General features: G+C 44.3%; 2 protein-coding genes and 1 pseudogene across 2 annotated transcripts in view; 2 read left to right on the forward strand and 1 right to left on the reverse strand.

Moving 5' to 3' along the window:
- Window positions 1-1,156: 1,156 nt before the first annotated feature.
- On the reverse strand, window positions 1,157-2,503 carry LOC147434442 (uncharacterized; annotated as a pseudogene).
- A 2,492-nt stretch (window positions 2,504-4,995) lies between these two features.
- Window positions 4,996-8,522, forward strand: LOC147434443 (uncharacterized). Its single transcript, XM_086490907.1, has 6 exons — window positions 4,996-5,700; window positions 6,310-6,391; window positions 6,476-6,636; window positions 6,884-6,929; window positions 7,018-7,057; window positions 8,401-8,522. The coding sequence occupies exons 1-6, from the start codon at window positions 5,250-5,252 to the stop codon at window positions 8,518-8,520; spliced, it is 900 nt and encodes a 299-aa protein (XP_086347033.1). The 5' UTR covers window positions 4,996-5,249; the 3' UTR covers window positions 8,521-8,522.
- A 6-nt stretch (window positions 8,523-8,528) lies between these two features.
- The window catches only part of LOC147434444 (UDP-galactose/UDP-glucose transporter 7-like), a 44,645-nt gene continuing 33,395 nt past the window's right edge, over window positions 8,529-19,778 (forward strand). Inside the window, exon 1 of the mRNA XM_086490906.1 lies at window positions 8,529-8,683. The gene's annotated coding sequence lies outside the window, so the exon portion shown is untranslated. The remainder of the gene's footprint in view (window positions 8,684-19,778) is intronic.

Here is a 19,778-nt window from a genome sequence, read left to right on the forward strand (position 1 = left end):
AGAGAGAGAGAGAGAGAGAGAGAGAGAGAGAGAGAGAGAGAGAGAGAGAGAGAGAGAGACCTTCATCACTATCTCACATGGTTTACCCTTTGATCTCTACCATCCAATCACCCAATGAACTAAGGGCAAAAATGGCACCCCGAGTTCACCCGCCTCGCAGGGTGCGGGTCAAACCCGAGACCTCCCAGGAGCCACACAAAAGTCCTACCATCATGCTAGCGCAAGTCATTGCCCAGGTCGATATGGCACACGAGTGCACATGGAAGATCTACACAACACCTCTGCCCACCAAAACTTTGAGCGCGAACGATAGTCCGATGGCGAAGAATGAAGCGAAGTTTGAAACTATGTTTAAAAACAAGGGTACCAATTAGAATACCAAGGTTGCGGTTTACAGTCATCACGCTAGCAAGGCTCAACCTCAAGATCAAAGAGCAATGACGCTACCACAAACTCTGATAATCACAGAGGCACTCGCCATCACATGCCTCACAATTGGAACCAAAAAGTTTATTTTAAAGGGGGTGGACTAGCCTCAGGATGATTAAGTAACATGAGATATTGAAGGAAGGTTGAGCGATGGGATTGACGCGAGGGAAGTGAGACACGAAAATAAAAAACGCGCTCAATTATTAGATGCATCCGAGTGTATCGTTTAAGTGCTAATCTACTTTTCAATATTTTTATTTAGATTATATTTTTTCTTTTCCCCATTTGGACAACCAAATGCACATGTGCGTGTGGATAGCGCATGAGCCTCCCATGGGTGCCGCTCGAGTTAAAATCCCATCCTTGCGCACCTGGGGTTGACTTTTTGATTGCAGTCTGTCACCCTCGAGATTCCCCCCTTCAACCCCCTCCGTTTATCACATTGCTTGGGGTCATTTAAGACTCCGTGCATCTTAGTCATGTGGGTGGATTGGTCTCTCTGGTCCTCATCACTCTATCACACGGACATGTTCATATGGGATCAATGGTGGAGGAAGAGAACGGGGGGCGCGTTAATCGTGGACCTTCAGATTTGTATAGGGGGCATCTTTTTACCAGAATAAGGAGGGCATTATATTAGAAAAGACAAAAGGTTACATCAACATGCTCAAGGTGGGAGCATAGAGATAGAAAGTTAAGGGCTAACTATAAGCTAACATCAAAGGGGTTAGTTCTTGAGAGCATCTAGCTCAGATCTAATTTTTACAAGTAAGTTTTTGGCATAGTTCCACTTTTCCAGTTGAATGTCCATATCCACCTGTATGTCCTCCTCAGTGAAGGCTCTAATATAGGACATCTCATCTACTCCTATGTGCTGGCAGAGACTTCCCACAGTGTCCAACAACTTTTGCTTCTTTCGGTAGAATCTGCACTCACAAAGGGAGAGTCTTTCACCCTGCAAAAAAAATTTCATCAAAGAAACTCTGAGGTTTGAGACCTGGTAAGCCTCCTCATACATGAAGCAATTCCTCTGCCTCTAGATAGCCCACATGAATTCAATCCTTATGTGATTCCAGATAATGGAAGGCATGCCCACATTTTCACCTAACAATACATGCTTCCAAGAAAGGGACCGGCCAAGACAGTTCAAGGCTAGTTTCCAAAAGGGATAGTTGAAGGAGCAGTTAATGAAGAGGTGCGGGAGATCTTCATGACTATTCATGAATCTAGGGAAGTTTCCTAGCGAAAGACCAGCATCCTTGAGTTTCTCTCCTATCCAGATAGCTTTGATTAGCTAGCGGAGGGCATATTTTTTGGGGGAAGGCGCTTTTGACCATAGGGACCTGAATTTGAAGTTCCATTGCCTCCTGTCGAGGGAGAGACCCCATCTGTGATTCAAGATGACTTGGATAGGGGGGGAAATGGGCTTTGGTTTGACCTGAGGATGGGAGAGAAGGTATCCACATGACCATACAATCCCTTTGAGCGAGAGGGTAGGAGAGAAGTTGAGCATCCAATGACAGGAAATTGGGAGGAGGGCTAGCCGGCTGCGGAGATAGGGAAGTTCCCAGAGCCTCAATAGAAATTGGAGTGAGATTTCCAAGTCATAGAGCCAATCAAAGGCTAACAGGGACCATACATCAGTCCAAACGCAGACCCCCTTACTATGGATGGTCAGGGCAAGTCTGGAGCTATTGACCTGTAGAGATTTGATGGTGACCCGAGGTAACCAGATGGAGTCGTTTAGCAACAACGACTGGATATGACTAGATTTCTGGTTCGGTGAGAAGCTGAGCATGTGCCTATTCCATGCTCCCCGTATGGACCTCATTAGGTCAGATCCTGCAGCAATAGAGAGGTGAGGGTTGAAGAAGAGGGTGAGATAAGGAAGGTTCACCCATCCTTTTGCTTGCGAAAGTTTGAATCTGCTTGTGTTCCTAAGAAGCAACACCGACCATTCTTCGCGGGGGTGGTGGATCGCTCTGACCACCAATTTTTTCCGCAAGAGTAGGGATATGAATGATGCCAAGCCCAGGCAGACAACAAATTTCCCATTTAACCTTAGCTCTGCCATGAGTGAGGGGGTCGCTAGACCATAGGAAGTTGCAATAGATTTTGGCTATGCCCTTCAAGTGGCCATCAGGGGGCCGCCAGCAGGTGAGAAAGAAAACATAAGCTATGAGGAAGTGGTTGATAACCACTACTCTACCCATTAGAGAACCTTGGAATCCTTTCCACCTTTTGAGTTTGGATTGAAACCGTTCCAAGACCCACTTCCATCTGTCTTTCAAAGTAATCCCGAAGCCCATTGGGATTCCCAACAAACGAAATGGCTGGAGGGAGAGAAGCAACTTACATCCTGAGGCCATGAGCCATTGGGGAAGAGGGGTTGCACCTTGTTTACCCCTGTTTTAGAATGATTGATTTGTGAGCCCGAAGCTGTGCAAAAGACCTAGAGACATTGCCAGAATTCCCAAAGCGATTCTTCTTCATTTGCCAACAGACCATTAGTGTCATCCGCGAATTGAGAGAGACATAGTTGACCTTCTAAGTTGGGAAGTTGTATGCCTTTAATTTTGCCTTCGAGCATCTTAGCCTTGACTAAACAATTGAGGCCATCATCAACTGTTGCAAACAATAGGGGCGCTAGGGGGCAGCCTTGTCTTACTGAGCAATTTAGTGAGAAAAAGCTGGATAGCAGTCCATTGAATGTGATCCTTGCTCGGGCATGTCCAAATAGAGTTTTTACAAACCTGACCAATAGGGGCCCAAAGCCCATATTTTCTAAACTTATCAGAATGAAAGACCATTCGAGTCTGTCATATGCCTTATCAAAGTCCACTTTTACAAAAACAAAGTCTTGGTTGGAATCTCGAGCATATTCGATGCCCTCCCATAAAGAAATAACTGCTTCCATTATATTACGGCCCTTTATGAATCCTTTCTGCTATGAAGATATCCATTGCATCAGAACCGGGGTGATTCTGTTTGCTACAACCCGGGCAAAGATCTTATACACTGCATTGAGCATGGTGAAAGGACGCCAATTCGACAGGAAGACCCTAAGACCCCTCTTGTGCAGTAGCTTGATTACGCCAGTATTTATAGAGAAAGGTAGAGCTTCATGAAAGACTAATTCCTCCCAAACTTTAAGAATGAAGGGGACCAACAGCTTTTTGAATGTTTGGTAGAACTCATCAGGAAGTCCATCCAAACATTGTGTCTTTTTGGGCTTAAGCAACTCAATGGTTACCTGAATTTCAATCTCTAATAGAGGAACTTCGAGCCATTGGGAGGTTTCCTGTGGGATGACTTTCTTGCGGGCAACCCATAATTGGGATCTAGCCAGCTCTATCTTAGGTAAAATAACTTCAAGTGGGCTGAACATGCCTTCGAAGTGGGCTTTCGCGTACTCCAGGTTCTCTTGGTCATTAGAATTTTTCTTGGCAGGATCGACAAAAAGGGGGACAAGTTCCCTAGAGTCTTTCTTCTTTAGTGATTTGAACATGCTTTTTGAGGGTCTGTAAACTTTGCCAACCCACCACTCTTTAAAGAACAGAGGGCATGTTTGAGGGCAAAGTCTTCTTTCGCTCTAATCGGAGCTATGAGAACTGAGATGTGAGACTAATTGATGCAGATAACGCGGGGGCATCTTTTTAAATGACCCCGTACAACTTTAGTCATTAGGGTGTGGTCACACGGGCTTAGTTATTCATAATGGATAACTAAGGGCGACTAGGTACCTGCAAGCCCAGGGAAGGCAGCAGGAAACTGCCTTGTGGTCATGCGTTGCGAAGCAAATGGTGCTGACCGCCACCTGCAGGTAAATCAGCAGGACGCCACTCACGGTAGCAGGTGCCGAGGAGAGAGAGAGAGAGAGAGAGAGAGAGAGAGAGAGAGAACACCCTACGATGCTGCCTTGCCTGATCGCATGGGCCATCGGGCTGCCTGCACGTCGCTCAAAAACTGCGGAATGGGCAGGTGCCTTGCCTGATCGCATGGGCCATCGGGCTGCCTGCACGTCGCTCAAAAACTGCGGAATGGACAGGTGCCTTGCCTGATCGCATGGGCCATCGGGCTGCCTGCACGTCGCTCAAAAACTGCGGAATGGGCAGGTGCATTAAAATACTCCTTTGCATAGTTGTGCAACTATGCCGAAATCGGCATAGTTGGAAAGGCATGTGCTTAGTTTTGTTGTGCATCCTACTAAGCCTCGTGTGACCATGAGAGAGGCATAGTTATCTGTTAGAATTATAAATAACTATGCCTCGCGTGACCACTGCCTTAGTCATATAGATAATAGGGGCCGTCTTTTTGGTTTGGTCTGCTCAAAGGGCAAAGGCTATAGAGATGCTTTCTCTTTTTGCTAACTAAAATAGAAAAAAGATTAAGTTGTATTTTCAAGCATTTTTTGACAGGCCAAAAATATTGATTGGTTGAAATAAGAAAGTGAACACTCATTTAAATGAACAGAGTGTAAATCTAATGATAACATGTCTTGAATTTTAAAATATGAAATGAATGCTTATTTTTGTAGTCACCTCTGCTAGTTAGGTGTTGGAATAGAAACTTGAAAGGCTAGTTGCTTCTTGCTAGTGTCGATCAATAGTCAACTGGAGGGAGGAAGGTGTGCGGTAGTGGGTATTCATTGTAGCACGAAGGCTCTCAAGAAAGTGATGAAACACTACCTAGGCTACCGTAAAGCTCGCAATTCGAGAGAAGTGGAGAAGCGGAAAAATTAGAATTAGAAATTGATGAGTGAGAAACAAAGGGGCGAGGGCGGTTAAGGGTGTGCAGGAAACATATTTGTGGGCAATGGCATGAGCTTGCAGGAGGCTAGGGAAGCAGAGACCTGTTTCCAGGGTTGCATGGGTGGAGAGAGAGAGGGGGAGAGGGGGGGGTTGCAACTTGCCATGTGTGTGGGGGAACTTGCAAGAGAGGCAGAGAGCAACGCCGACACCTTTCAATTGCAGCTTAGGTGTGTGTCCCCCAAATGCAAATGCAAGCTCATGGTGTTTACTACAATCACTGATTTGTTTGCAGGAGACAACGAGAGAGGCGCTGCACAGATACCCTTTTTGTTAAATGTTGTTGCTATTCTCGTTGGAGGAGATAATGGTGTGCTTCTATCTACGAAGCAATGCAAGGAGTGCACAGGGGAGCAGAGAAACGCAAATGGTGCCTACAGAGTGAGCGATGGCCAATGGAGGGTCGAAGGGGTGTTGGGGGAAGGGGTGTTGGGGGCACAGGCCATGCACTGCTTAGATCAAGGTAATGGAGGGCCAGAACTCCCGTGAGGCAGTGCTGCCTGAAGATATTGGGAAATCAGCCGGGTTGCAAGAGGCGATCAGTGAGACGGAGGCAGGGCGACAACTAAGCGAAGAGAGACTCAGTCTACGAGCCTGTGTGTGTTGTGTTGTGTGTGTGCGTGTGTGTGTGTGTGTGTGTGTGTGAGAGAGAGAGAGAGAGTGTGCACTCCCAGAGCTTGAATATAACGAAACCAGTCCGCATGTCCCTCTCGAGAATGAAGGAAGAAGAAGTCTCCCATGGTCACACTTCGAAGCTTTAAATCTCTCTCTCTAAAAACTCCAGAAAGGTGAGAGTTGCAAAGGGCACTCTTTGCTATTCCCAGTTGCCACCAACCAGTCTTGAAGAACCTGATCTGCCATGTCTATAGGTAGTGTATAAGCAACCCTGTGCTCCCATTCTATAATCACTACCCTGTTGGTTGGTTCAACGAGCTCTCTCTCGCATTCTCTCGTTTCCTTGATGCTTCCACATTGTCACCTTTAACATGGTAATAGAGAGAGGTGGGAGATGACTAAGTGGCTTGGTGGTTCGGCTTGCTGGTCCTTTCTCTTGCACTTTAAAGCGCTGCAGGTGAGATTCTCAGCAGCGGCGGCACCTCCGCCCAAATTGGCCTGCGTTATGAAACACTAGACCGACAGCTGAGCTACCTGACGTGCGTGAAGGGGCCTTCATTTTGCGTTCTAAAACGCTGTGATCATGCTACTGTAGCGACTTACCGAGACGTTTTGAAATGCAGTAGCGGGGCAGGTCATCGCAAGAAGACTCTCGATAAGCTGCAGAGAGTCTTGAAAAGCCATGTAGTGCCCTTTGGAGTGCATTTTTGGGCAAGATCTATCGAGCATAATGACAAGGCTTACGGGATATTGTTGACGGCATGGAGGCGCGATTGGATAGCTCGTAGACAAAATCACAAGCAAAAATACTCAGGGGCCAGCGCACATAAGCGAGCTCACACTACCCAATTAGCAGAGCTCTCTCTCTCTCTCTCTCCGCACTGATCTGAATATTGCAAGACTTGGTGTTGTAGGTTTGCGTATTGCGTAGTCTCGTGCAGATTTGAGCTATTGGGTAGAGGATATTACATTGCATCTTTTTGGATAGTGTTTAAATCTTGCTAACCTTCATGCTGTAGACTAGTTTGTAGATTCGACTCAATATGCTGTCAAGCTCCTACAATCAGGTCCGCTAAGGTAATTTGTTAATGTTTTGTATAGTGCTATGGTTCTCATGGTTCCTTGTACCTATTACTTTGTCGTTATTTCATCTTGCACCCATCAGATGTGCAGATCTTATACGAGTGTGTATTCAAGATGACAAGGTATACACCGCTCTTTGATAGTTATTGGTCAATATCTTGCAGATCTTCCATTGAATGCCTCTCATTTTTTGTATGGCCACAGGTTTTTTTAGATCAAAGCAGTGCTGCAACTCACTTCTTGCCCACCTTGAATGCGAGACTCCTTAACTATGTCTCCCTATTTTCTAATGAAAAAGAAACCTATTTCTTGGACATTTCAAAAACGTCAAAAATCGAAAGAAATACTTTGGTTCTTTTAGTATTTACTTTTTTCTCTTTTGGTGAACGAGATGTTATCAGGGACATGCAGTCAATAGATTCTCGTTGCCTTGTGGAAAAATTCAGGAGAGTAGAGTGGAAATTATGAATTGACATTGCTTTTAGTCATATACATGAATAATGCTTCTCCACACATGATGATATCATACCGTTGCCTAAACCACCCCCATCGTAGGCATAGACCACTATAATCTTTTGTTAACTTTGGCACCCTGTATTGATGTAGATTTATCACCTCACATATTACCCCTCCTCGTGTCCAACACAACACTCCTATTTCTATTGATAATAACTCTATAAATGCCTAGTAGACCCCTTATGTGTTTAAGTTTGTTGTCACCCTCTTCGCCATTTTTTTGCTTAAGATTGGATAAAGTTGATGAACATAAGACAAGTCTTAATGAAATGGTTGGTTCAATTGCAAGTGAATTGAACATATCGTAAAACATGTGGATGTGAGATTGATTTTCATATATGGTTGTGTTTAGCCCCTTCTCATCTTCCTAAAGCCTCCAGTGAGATCACTAGAGAAAAGAGTATCTTGAGATTTTTAGTGAGATTGGCGCATGACCTATAAGCTTGCTTATGGTTTAAATGCTTGAGTAGCATGTGGATATAACGAATTGAATGTAGTAAGTAGGATGCTTGAAAACCCCACTCTATAATACATATATATATGAATGGTTAAAACAAGCTATCTTTTGGCAGTCTTAGCAAGAATAACTAGAAAATCTTAGCTATGTTCCAAGCTTAAGCAAGTCTTCCCCAAAGTGTTTTTTTACTATGTTATGTGAGTTTATGCTTGCCACTAAATCACATGAAAATGAAGAAACATATGGTTGTAGTGTTTTTTCATGGAAAAGATATTTGCAAGTGTCCATGTCTTGGAATTGCAGATTTTTGTGCTTGGATGTGTGCATGAATGCTCGTTAAGAGTTATGGTTTGTTTGTCCATGTTGGCTTAATTTATGTCTTTCTTTGAATAATACTATACTTATGCAAGTGGCGTGTCACTTGCTTATTTGCTCAAGCTATCCCACTTAACTACCTATTAAACTCTTTAACTTTCGTTGCTTGTATCTTAGATGGCAGGCCTTGTGATGTTATCACTTGTTACTGTCCCAGTGCCCCCGGTCCCACTCATCACTCGGGACAAAGGAGTCGGCCCGCCGAATGGGCACGTGCAAATCGTGTCGCTACAATAAAGTTCTATTGAAACGCTCAGCCGCTTCCAGCTCCTCCTTTTCATCGTTCGCGACTTGTCGTCATCGCGCATCGCGCAGGATCCACCGTTTTGCAAGGCGTTATTCGATCTCTCGGCTGTCACCTCGCTGCTCAAGCTTCAATGAGCCCTTTCTTACCTTTCAGGTATATGTGCCGAGAGAGAGAGAGAGAGAGAGAGAGAGAGAGAGAGAGAGAGAGTCTAGAAGATCACGTCGCTGATGTGAAGGTGGTGTGTTGCGAGAACAAATCTTGCTAATACAGAATAAGCATTTGGACCGCATAAGAGCAAGCACAGAACTTTCGTGTAACTCTTGCAGATTCAGCATCTTAATGACTTTTTATCATCCATAGTGAGACGGTCGACCTATTTCTTGCTCTACTGGCTCAAGTAGGAAGAATTTGTCAGGCTCCCTTCTTTTGAGTTCAAACTATGGGAGCTAACATTCCACATTTTGTGTGCGAATCTTCTTGTATGAAATCCCCCACACGCGCACACACACATACATACAATATATGTATATATTGTAACATAGGAGTGACATGAGCACAACTCACATAGATGGTACCAATTTCCAAAATAGGCTCCCCTTTCAAACCTGGATGCAGCCTCTTACATTGACTACATAAGACGGTACAACTGATTGCCATGTTGGCAACAGATCGCACCACATACACCACACATCTCCCCTTGGGGAGAAAAAAGATGGACATCTTTTTTAATTTCTTGAATGGACTTGACATGACTCAAGGGACTACATTAACTCCAACGCCTCATGCGGGGGAAGTGAGCTTACACAACTAGACTTTGAGAGGACTTGACAAAGAACACATCCTGACATAGACAATGCACTAGGTCGCTGTCCCAATGCAAATGGCTACATGAGGAATGATAGATTTGGACACGTGTCATAAGGACAAGGACACCATATTTTTATGACATTAATCTTTCTCCCAAAGGGGTTCGTATAAGAGCTGATGTTTTCTTGGAAAGAAAAAGCTAATGGGAACAAAATTTAATGACTGAAATTACAGAAAAAGGCACCTCTACAGTCTTGAGCAAAACTGTAGTAACTTCTTTTTTGTTTGTTGTAATAGTTCCATTGTAGCTTGGATGCGAGGTAGCATCATAAAACCGAGTTTGGATGCGATGGGGATCTCGCAAACACAATCACAAAAATCTAAATGCACCAAGAGGTGGGCAAGTGAACTGGGTTTTGTGTTCTCAAGGCTTGAATGATATCGTGCCGTGGTACGTACATAATATGAAAATAAAATATCTACCTTACTCTTTATGCTTTTGATATGTGGGACTAAATGCTACAGTGTACATAGTGTGATATATGCGAAAACAAATGCCATGGTTGCGGTCGTGTACATACCTTATCGGGGGGGGGGGGGGGGGGGGGGGCAAGGTGCTAGACGTGGCACTGATGCGTGTTTTATCACATTAAAACATGTCTATTTTGCTTTAGAAATGTACAAATGTCGAGTGTTTTAGAGTGGCACACTCGCTTTGCCTAGCAAGTTCAATGCGGATAATCTCTGCCAAATATAGCAGGTTTTATGCGTGGCTGTAAAAGATGTGTCAAGGGTGCTCGAGAGTGGAAAAACGAGGTTTTGCATGTAATATGTGTCCAAAGGAACCTTTCCACAAATTAAGGGATTTCTCAGCTCGTCCAAGACTAAAAGGGCATTTTAAGGCTAAAAATGACCATAAAATGGTCAAAAATAGCCCGTATTATCAACAAAAGTGCCATCCTTACTCAAGTTGGGAGAGAGTTCATAGAGCCAAAAATGAACTCACTTGGATATTTAATGAAGGAGATACATCCATTGCAAGGAAAGGTGCTAGTGCAGTCCCGTGCTGTTTTCAACGTGTGTTTGAGGTTGTGAGGCCACTAATTAGGGTTTTTACTCTTTCAACAATCATTTGGGCTTGTCTAATAAAGTTTTGAAGCTTCCATGAAAGGGTCATGACGAAGAATTGAGGCGCTAATTTAGGGTTTTGAAGAGGGAGAAAGAGCATCGTATCTGTGTAATTGGGAGCGAGGCTACACCAAATCTTTACCCAGAGTTTTGAGTTGATCTTGGTTCTGTTTTAGAGTGATGAGTTCATGGCTAGAGTTTTGGTCTTTTCGAGTGTGTCTTCAACTTCAATGGTTCTACGATTCAATTGATTTTGCTTCGAACCCTCACAGTTAGAGGCCCGCCGCTTTCCTAGCCACACTGCACACTTGACACATTTTAGGTGAACCCGATGCGAAATAGGCTAGGTGAGAGTTCAAAAGCTTCTTTGAAGGTCTAAAATCAAAGCTTGAAAGCTATGGAGCAATAGGAGCAATAGGAGGTGCCGTTTAATCCGATCACAATGCAAATGTTTCAAGCCTTTGTTGTGTTTATGAAGCAACAACAAGCTCTTGAAAGAAGGAAACTTTCTTCAACCAAAGCCCCCTTCTATAAGCGGTGAAGAAAATGGATCAATTCGATGGTAAAGATGTTTCAAAGTATCTTTGTGGGTATGTAAAGGAGATGAGTTGCATTGAGGTCTGAAGCAGATTGACCTACCCTAGAGACAGACTTGTGGTAATCAGAAATGGAGAAGAACAGAGAGAGAGAGAGAGAGAGAGAGAGAGAGAGAGAGAGAGAGAGAGAGAGAGAGAGAGAGAAGAATGGAGCTTGAGACACGAGAGGGAGGGATGGAGCTTGAGAAAGAGAGCTACAAGCCACATTTGTTCTTTGAGGGTGTTGTGCTTTCCGTCAAAAAAGAACAAGTAGAAGCAGAGCTCCATGTCCAAGCTTAAAGCTTTAGCAAGGAGAGTAGCTTAGTAGAGATGTTGAGAGCTTGAGGAGGAGGTGAGATGAGCCTCCAAACAGCCCCAAATCAGCCCTCTAAATAAACCCCAAACAGCCCTCCAAATAGCCCCAAACCTGACCCCAAACATCCCCAAACATGTCCCCAAATGGCTAGTCAAAAAAAGTTGACTTTTTGGTTTGACCTTTCCAGATTCCCGTTCAGCCGTTCTGGATGCCGTTCCGTTCCGTTGCGGTTACACCCTGTTCCGGAATGGTGTTCCGTTCCCGACTCCGTTTCGGGAGCCGGACCCGTCTGGAACGCCGTTTTGAAACATTTAGGGTCCGTTCCGCCCGTTCCCTGTTACCATGGAGAGAGTTCCAAAGCGGCGGAGGAGCGAGCAAAGAAAGGAAAGACCAAGGCAGGACTGGTACTAGATTTTGTGGGGATCTACCTAGACCAAATGGATGAAAGTATGGAGTTTGCAGAGCGTGAGTGTTGATACTACCAGATTTGCAGAAGCCATTTGAGGTTTACAGTGATCCATGCGGTCTCACTCTGGGAGCGGTCTTAATGCAGGAGGGCCATGTTGTAGCTTATGAGAATAGAAATTAGAATGTTCTTGCGACCGGAGCGGGTTGCACAGGTTTATTAAAAGAAGCTATTGATAGTCATCCATGCTCTTACTCAGTGGCACCATTTTCTACTCGGAGCCGATTTTATAGTGTTCACCGATCACCAAAGTTTGAGATACTTCTTGTTCCAGAAATAGTGTAAGGTGCAGCGGAATGATTGTTTGCGCTTTGCTCAAGATGAGTGCTCCGAACTGTTCTCAAGGTTCCTTTTAGTTCTTATGGAAGGGAGAGCCTTTCGTTCTTAATGGAAAGTGCTATGATCACGAACAAAGTGAATGGACAATGTGCGTGCAAGTGTATGAGACTGAGAGATAGAGAGAGAAGAGAGATACGACACCAGAGACTGTTGTAAAACCCTCTTCCAAAGGCCCCACTCTCGTCGGCAAGAGTGGTCTACTTATTGATTGCACAAAGTGGTACAATGCGGATGCAATGGACTGATGCAACTTGGGACTATGCCGATGACGACGACGACAATTTTAGGGCTGAAATCTGTGGTCTTCTATCTGCTGAAATTCGGGACTGTTTCAATGGCTGAAAATGACTGTTTTGGCTGCGTTTTCGATGGTTGAAAATGGGGGATATCTGCAACCAACTAGGGCTGAATTGTCTGCTTCTAAGGCCTGCTGAAAACGTTGTACATCTGCTTCAAATCAGGCTGAAAACCATAACGGTGGGGGCTGATGGTAGCATTAGTAAAAACGCTAGCAAGCTGGGATCATGGCGATGATGAGGAGGCTGAAAATGCTTGGGAATGTGGTATTGCTGATGGTATGCAAAAACGCTATGCAATCTGTTGATGATGGTGATGATGCAAACTGAAAACGCTGGGTATCTGTGGCGAAAATGGAGACCAAAAACGCCAAGGGTGCTGATGGGGGTCCCTGCTGAGAAGTTGCCTGTTGAGCGGGAAGCTCCTGCTGCCTCTTTTGCCAGAAAGTGCTAACTTGGGTTTGCTTATATATTAACTTAGCAAAATTGCCCTACCTACTTTTGTTGGAAAGTCACTTAAAAATAATAAGTTAAAAATACCAAAAATAGGAAAAATAGGCTAAATGCACTAGAAAATTCCCTTGACTGAATCTGATGGATTATGAAGGGAATACTGATGATCATGTTGTGTGCAACCAGAGGATATGTATCTATGCTAAGTGACTGGGCATGCACGGTCTACGAATAGACTCACAAAAGTGCGAGATCACTTCTAAATCTAGATTGACTGGACTGACTGAACCCTGATCATGCTGTAGCTTGTCCACGGACACATAGGGTTGGATTTTTCACGTGACATCCCCTCCTTTTCAAAGTGAGATATTGGTACCGAACTGTATGGCGTCGAGGGAGATCGCCAATAGCATCCGGAATCCTGGAAGGGACTCTTCGCCGGCCCACTCTGATGTGTAGGTCGTACGGTACTTGAACTTCATAAAGGTCTGCAACGCTTGCTTCTTTGGGCCGCGCCAAAAGTGAGACAGAGTCTTCTGTGGCTCCTTCCTTACTTCAACTTCATCTAGAGTCATGCTTCTTTCTTCTTCAAGAATCTCCATGGCTGAAAATTCTTGAAACCACTTCCAACACAAAAACATGAACATACCCATTTCATGTAAAGTGAGTGGAAAAAATCTTGTCTTTATCAAAGACTGTGCATGCAATGTAGATGAACCAATAGACGGAGTGCTAAACGGTTCACCACACACACACAAACAATGAGATCGAATCTTCCTCTTATGATCTAAAGCAATCAACTGTGGCAATTCACAATGGAAATGCCCATGCTTGGTGCTCAATACTTTCATGTGCTCGTTCTATGAATGTGTCATGCCAAGGAAGAGACAGGGAATGTGACTTCCTTGAATGCATACTTTTCAGCTTTTTTGTGAAAAATCCGCATACATTCGTACTCATTCATGAGTGAAACGTGCTTAACGTACAATATGTCATGCCTAGGAAAAGGGATCACATAAAGACGCTGACTAAAATACAGGAAACGATCACGAATAAAACACTTGAACAATGCGTGCGTATCAATCATGCGAACACATAATACTTCGTGTGAGGATTCTTTGGACCTAGGCTCGAGAGCCAAGATCGATCCTTCCTGAATGATCGAATCGTCCTGTGGGGGTTCTTTAGACCTCGACTCCAAAGCCAAGATCGGTTCTTCGTGATTGATCGAATCTACAACGAGGTTAGCTTCGCTAGAAAAAGCATCCACTAACACATCATCCTTGTGAACAATCACATCTTCTTCATGCAAACCATCATGCTTGTCATTGTCATCCAAATCATTATGCAAATCATTGGCATCCAAATCATCATGCTTATCATTGTTAATCAAATCATCATGCAAATCATTGTCAATCAAATCATCATCATGCTTCACACAATCATGCAAATCTTGTGTGTCACGCTTTGAAGAAGAAGAGACTGTGAGAGTCTCCGTCTCCTGAATCTCTTGCATCTGTGCCGGCACCCGAGACAAGAGTCGCAAGAACTCTTGCATGTGTCGGTCGCGCCGTTCTTGTCTTGCCTTTCTTTCGGCTTCTCTTTTTGCTTTCTCTTCTGCGTGTCTGTGTTTCATTTCTGCCATTCTTTCTGCATTTCTTGCTTCGCGCTCTAAATTCTGTTCCATAAACAACAGCTCCAACTCCTTCATTGGAGTTAGTGCAATCGTTGTCGTAGATGGGAAAGGGGGAGGGTCGGAAAAACCTCCTGGTGGCTTCTTCGCCTCTCATGCTCATCACTTCAGAGCGATGTATCCATTCCGCTTGGAGTGATGACCATCTTGAAGTCGTTGGTTCTTGTGGGTCTTGGGTTCTTAAGTTCACGAGGAACTTGGGTTCTTGGGGGTCTTGGTTCTTGAATTCTTGAGGGTCTTGAGGTTCTTCTTTCGCTTGCAAACCGCGTTTGAGAAGGATCTTCTCTTCACCCGAGTTCTACTCCTTCCTGCGGGCGCACCCCTTGGCAGCCTTGCGCTCACACCAAGGTTGCTTTTTCCCACCTCACGTCGATTGGCCGGCCGCTAAGTGCACGGTCCGCTCTCAATGAGTGAAAAGAGACAGAAGGGGAGACTGGACAAGCCCTTCTTTCGTGGGATTCCTGTCACTCTTCAAAAAACACGATTAGGAATCGACACGCCTAAGCGAACTTGGGTTCGTGCGACCTCAACAAGCAAAAAAAATTCTTGTGGTTCTTTCCTTGAGTGATACAGAACACTGCCAAAGCTCTGATACCAATGTTAGGTGCAGCGGAATGACAGTTTGCGCTTTGCTCAAGATGAGTGCTCCGAACTGTGCTCAAGGTTCCTTTTAGTTCTTATGGAAGGGAGAGCCTTCCGTTCTTAATGGAAAGTGCTATGATCACGAACAAAGTGAATGGACAATGTGCGTGCAAGTGTATGAGACTGAGAGATAGAGAGAGAAGAGAGATACGACACCAGAGATTGTTGTAAAACCCTCCTCCGAAGGTCCCACTCTCGTCGGCGAGAGTGGTCTACTCATTGATTGCACAAAGTGGTACAACGCGGATGCAATGGACTGATGCAACTTGGGACTATGCCGATGACGACGACGACAACTTTAGGGCTGAAATCTGTGGTTTTCTATCTGCTGAAATTCGGGACTGTTTCGATGGCTGAAAATGACTGTTTTGGCTGCGTTTTTGATGGCTGAAAATGGGGGATATCTGCAACCAACTAGGGTTGAATTGTCTGCTTCTAAGGCTTGCTGAAAACGTTGTACATCTGTTTCAAATCAGGCTGAAAACCAAAACGCTGGGGGCTGATGGTAGCGTTAGTAAAAACAGCAAGTTGGGATCATGGCGATGATGGGGAGGCTGAAAACGCTTGGGAATCTGGTACTGCTGATGATATGCAAAAACGCTATGCAATCTGCTGATGATGGCGATGATGCAAACTGGAAAACGTTGAGTATTTGTGGAGAGAATGGAGACCAAAAACGCCAAGGGTGCTGAAGGGGGTTCCTGTTGAGAAGTTGCCTGTTGAGTGGGAAGCTCCTGCTGCCTCTTCTGCCAGAAAGTGCTAACTTGGGTTTGCTTATATATTAACTTAGCAAAATTGCCCTACCTACTTTTGTTGGAAAGTCACTTAAAAATAATAAGTGGAAAATACCAAAAATAGGCTAAATGCACTGGAAAATTCCCCTGACCGAATTTGATGGATTATGAAGGGAATACTGATGATCATGCTGTGTGCAACCAGAGGATATGCATCTATGCTAAGTGACTGGGCATGCACGAACTACGAATAGACTCACAAAAGTGCCAGATCACTTCTAAATCTAGACTGATTGGACTGACTGAATCGTGATCATGCTGTAGCTTGTCCACGGACACATAGGGTTGGATGTGTCAGGTGACAAATAGCTCTCGGACAAACATATGGGATGCGTAAATATTTTGTCGCAGTTTTAGCTGATCGTCACTGTCGTGAATTACTGTTATCACCTGGTGATTGGGTTCTGTTAAGGTTCAAGAAGGCAAGGTTAAAGAAGATGAAGGGCAAGGATCGGCTGTTTCCTAAGCTCAACATGCGCTACTATGGGCCTTTTCAAGTGCTTGACAAGATCAGCGATGCGGCTTACAGACTGAAATTGCCTGATGCGTGGAAGATTCATAATGCGTTTCACGTGAGTCTTCTAAGACCCTTCATAGGTGATGTGCCAGAAGATATGCCAGATGAGGATCAGCCAGAAGTTGAGGAACTTGGTACCTAAGCAAGTTTTGGCACATAAGGACAGAAAAGTTGAAGTACAGGTTGCAAGATGCTACTTGGTGAAGTTCAAGAATTATCCATCTATGGATGCAAAGTGGATGGAAGAGTATGAACTCTCAGAGTCACCAAATGTATTGTAGCTTTACCTTGAAACCTTTGGGTTACAACCTATTTATGCCCCAACCCAACGTGTGCAAAGGAGGGGTAATGATAGAGCTAGCACATCAAATGTACATATGAATTCAGTGTATAGATGGAAATGACAAAAGTATGAAGGTCTTATTAAGTCATTTACGACCTTTCTTACAGATACATGCGATGATAAAAGAGTGCTAACAACACAAGATCATCAGTGGCGTGTATTCATGGTATGCAATCGAGGACGTTTGCGATTTCAAGAGGGGGCTGTGTCACGAGGACGTGGCAACTATTAACTATGTCACGAGGACGTAGCAACTGCTAACTTTAGTTATTGGTTTCTTTCCAATGATTTTTGTTTTATTTTTGAGACCCTCTTTTTGAAGTTGCAAATGGTCGGACATTGTATGGCCAATGTGAACGGTAGTTTCACCCGTAGATGGGAAGTTGGTCGGCACTGGAATTCGTATAGTATGAGAATGTCTAGGCTCAGTTCAAGATCATGTAGGTCCCCCCGTCGCACTTACAAGTTGGTGGATGAAATCTGAAAACGCTACGGACTGAAATCTACAAATTTGGTATCTGCTGAAATTTGACACTGTGTCAGCGAGGACGGCGATGCGACGACGATGCGCTGAAAATGCAGATGCTGAAAGCTGCGAACAGTGGGCTGAAACTGAAAACACTGGCTGATTTGACCACGCGGCGAGGATCTGTTGCGGGAAGGTGAGATCTGCGATCTACCAGCCATAGCATCAGATCTACCAGCCATAGCATCAGCGTTTTCAAGTTTTCAGCAACCAAATCTGTGGTCTTCTATCTGCTGAAATTTGGTATCTACTGAAAACTGAAAACGCTGATGCTATGGCTGGTTCTGTCGCCGAGAATCTACAAAACGCTGATGTTGGTCTGCAATTGCAAAAACGCGAGGCTGATCTTGGGGAATCTGCTAACGCTAGGGCTGATCTGCTCTTGCCAAAACGCTAGGCTGGTCTTGATGGCTGAAAAACGCTAGGTTGTCCTGCCAAGTCTTGTGAGAAGGTGCATTGCCAGATGCTGGGTATCTGTTGCCTCTTCTGCCAGAATGTGCTGGTGCTAGCTTTTCTTATATATCCACTTAGCCAATTTACCCTACCCAGTTTCCCAACAAAGTCACTTATTAATAATACGTGAGAAATGGCTAAAATAGGGAAAATGGGTTTTGTGCACTCAAAAATGCTCATGATGGCTACTGACTGTAATTCTGATGATCATGCTGTGTGCAACTAGAGGATATGCAACTACTCTAAGTGCTTGGACATGCACGGCCTGCGCACAGGCTCACAAAGGTGCTAGAAGACTTCCTAAGCTGACCTGAACCCTAGACCTGAAGTAGCTTGTCCACATGCACATAGGTTAGATGTGCACGTGACACTGAATCACAAGCAAACTTGCCCTTCCTTGTTAATCTTGTGAATGGGAGTGACAATCTTGGAGTAGTCCTTGATAAAGATACGATAAAAAATTGTAAATCCTAAGAAGCATTGAACATCTCCAATGACATGGGTGTCTCCCAATCGAGAATGGTTTGCACCTTTTTTGACTCCATGGAGATCCCCTTCCCAAAAATAACATACCCCAGAAACTCCACTTCCGATTGATGAAACGAGCACTTCTCTAGCTTTGCATACAAGCGTGTCTCCCAAAGTTTATCGAGGACTATTCGTACATGTTGCTCATGCTCCTCTTAATTCTTAGAAAATATCAAGATATCATCAAGATAGATCATCATAAAATCATCCAGATGCTCACGGAAGATATCATTCATCAAGTGTTGAAGAACTGCTGGAGCATTTGTGAGACCAAATGGCATGACAACATATTCAAAGTGGTCATACCTCGTGCGGAAAGCTTCTTTCCATTTTTTGCCTTCCTTTATCCTTACAAGATTGTAGGCAACATGAAGGTCTCTCTTTGTGAAAATCTTGCTTTTCCAAGTCGCTCAAGAAGTTCCGGAATCAAGGGGAGGGGATATCGATTCTTCATGGTGATCTTGTTGAGACCCCTATAATCCACACACATTCGGGCAAACTGACCTTCGGCTTCTTCTTCTATTGTTGTTGCGAATTGCTAGAACTTGCAGGCTGGAGCTTGTGCTTGGTGTATGCTTGTCTCTTGGAGCTCTTGGATTTGACGTTGCAAATCTTGCACCACTGGACCAAAGACTTGGGGTTGTTCTGTTTGAAGTTGAGCATTACTCACACAACTCTTGAAGTTATTGGTGGATGCTTTACAAGGTGGTGATGACACCTTCCACCATTGACTCCATGAAGGCTCAACAAGATTAAGAGATGGGAGTCTTGCCAAGCTGGTATGAAGGAGAGGAGGCACTCACAATATAGAAGAGCTTGAAACTTGATTGCAACACTTAATCTTGAATACAAGACTCAACACTTGATCAACAAACTTGCTTACAAAACTTGGATTACAAAGCTTAACTTACAAGGCAAGACTTGATTACAACAACAAGACTTGACAAGAACTAGCAGAGGACTTACCTTGCAGGAGCCTCACAAATGGTGTTGGGAAGACTGAGGGGCTTGTAACCCAAGACCTCTATTTATACTAAGGACTAAGGAGGTTAAGATCCTTCTAGATTCTTTCTTCTAAGGAGGTTAAGAGCCTTCTAGGTTCTTCCTTCTAAGGAGGTTAAGAGCCTTCTAGGTCCTTTCTTCTAGAACCTTCTAGTGATGATGCAGGCGGTGACATAAGCGATGATGCAAGCCGCCTTCTAGAATCTTCGAGAACTTTCCTCAATCTTCTAGAATCTTGCACACCATTCTTCTAGAATCTTCCAGAACCTTCTAGAATCTTCTAGTGCTTTCTCAAGAAGATTAACTCTCAAGCATCCGTGACACCTCTGAAGGGAGAACACTCGAACCATGGATAACTGCCACAACTCTC

Source organism: Adiantum capillus-veneris, chromosome 19 (genome assembly GCF_014529385.1).
Source record: "Adiantum capillus-veneris isolate H3 chromosome 19, ASM1452938v2, whole genome shotgun sequence".
Taxonomy (NCBI): Eukaryota; Viridiplantae; Streptophyta; class Polypodiopsida; order Polypodiales; family Pteridaceae; genus Adiantum; species Adiantum capillus-veneris.

Coding starts and splice junctions, on each gene's coding strand:
- LOC147434443 (XM_086490907.1), top strand. CDS start 5,250: ATGAGCTTGCAGGAGGCTAGGGAAGCAGAGACCTGTTTCCAGGGTTGC. Junction 6,392..6,475: donor CGACAGCTGAGCTACCTGAC/GTGCGTGAAGGG, acceptor TTTGAAATGCAG/TAGCGGGGCAGGTCATCGCA. Junction 7,058..8,400: donor TGTGTATTCAAGATGACAAG/GTATACACCGCT, acceptor CTTGTATCTTAG/ATGGCAGGCCTTGTGATGTT.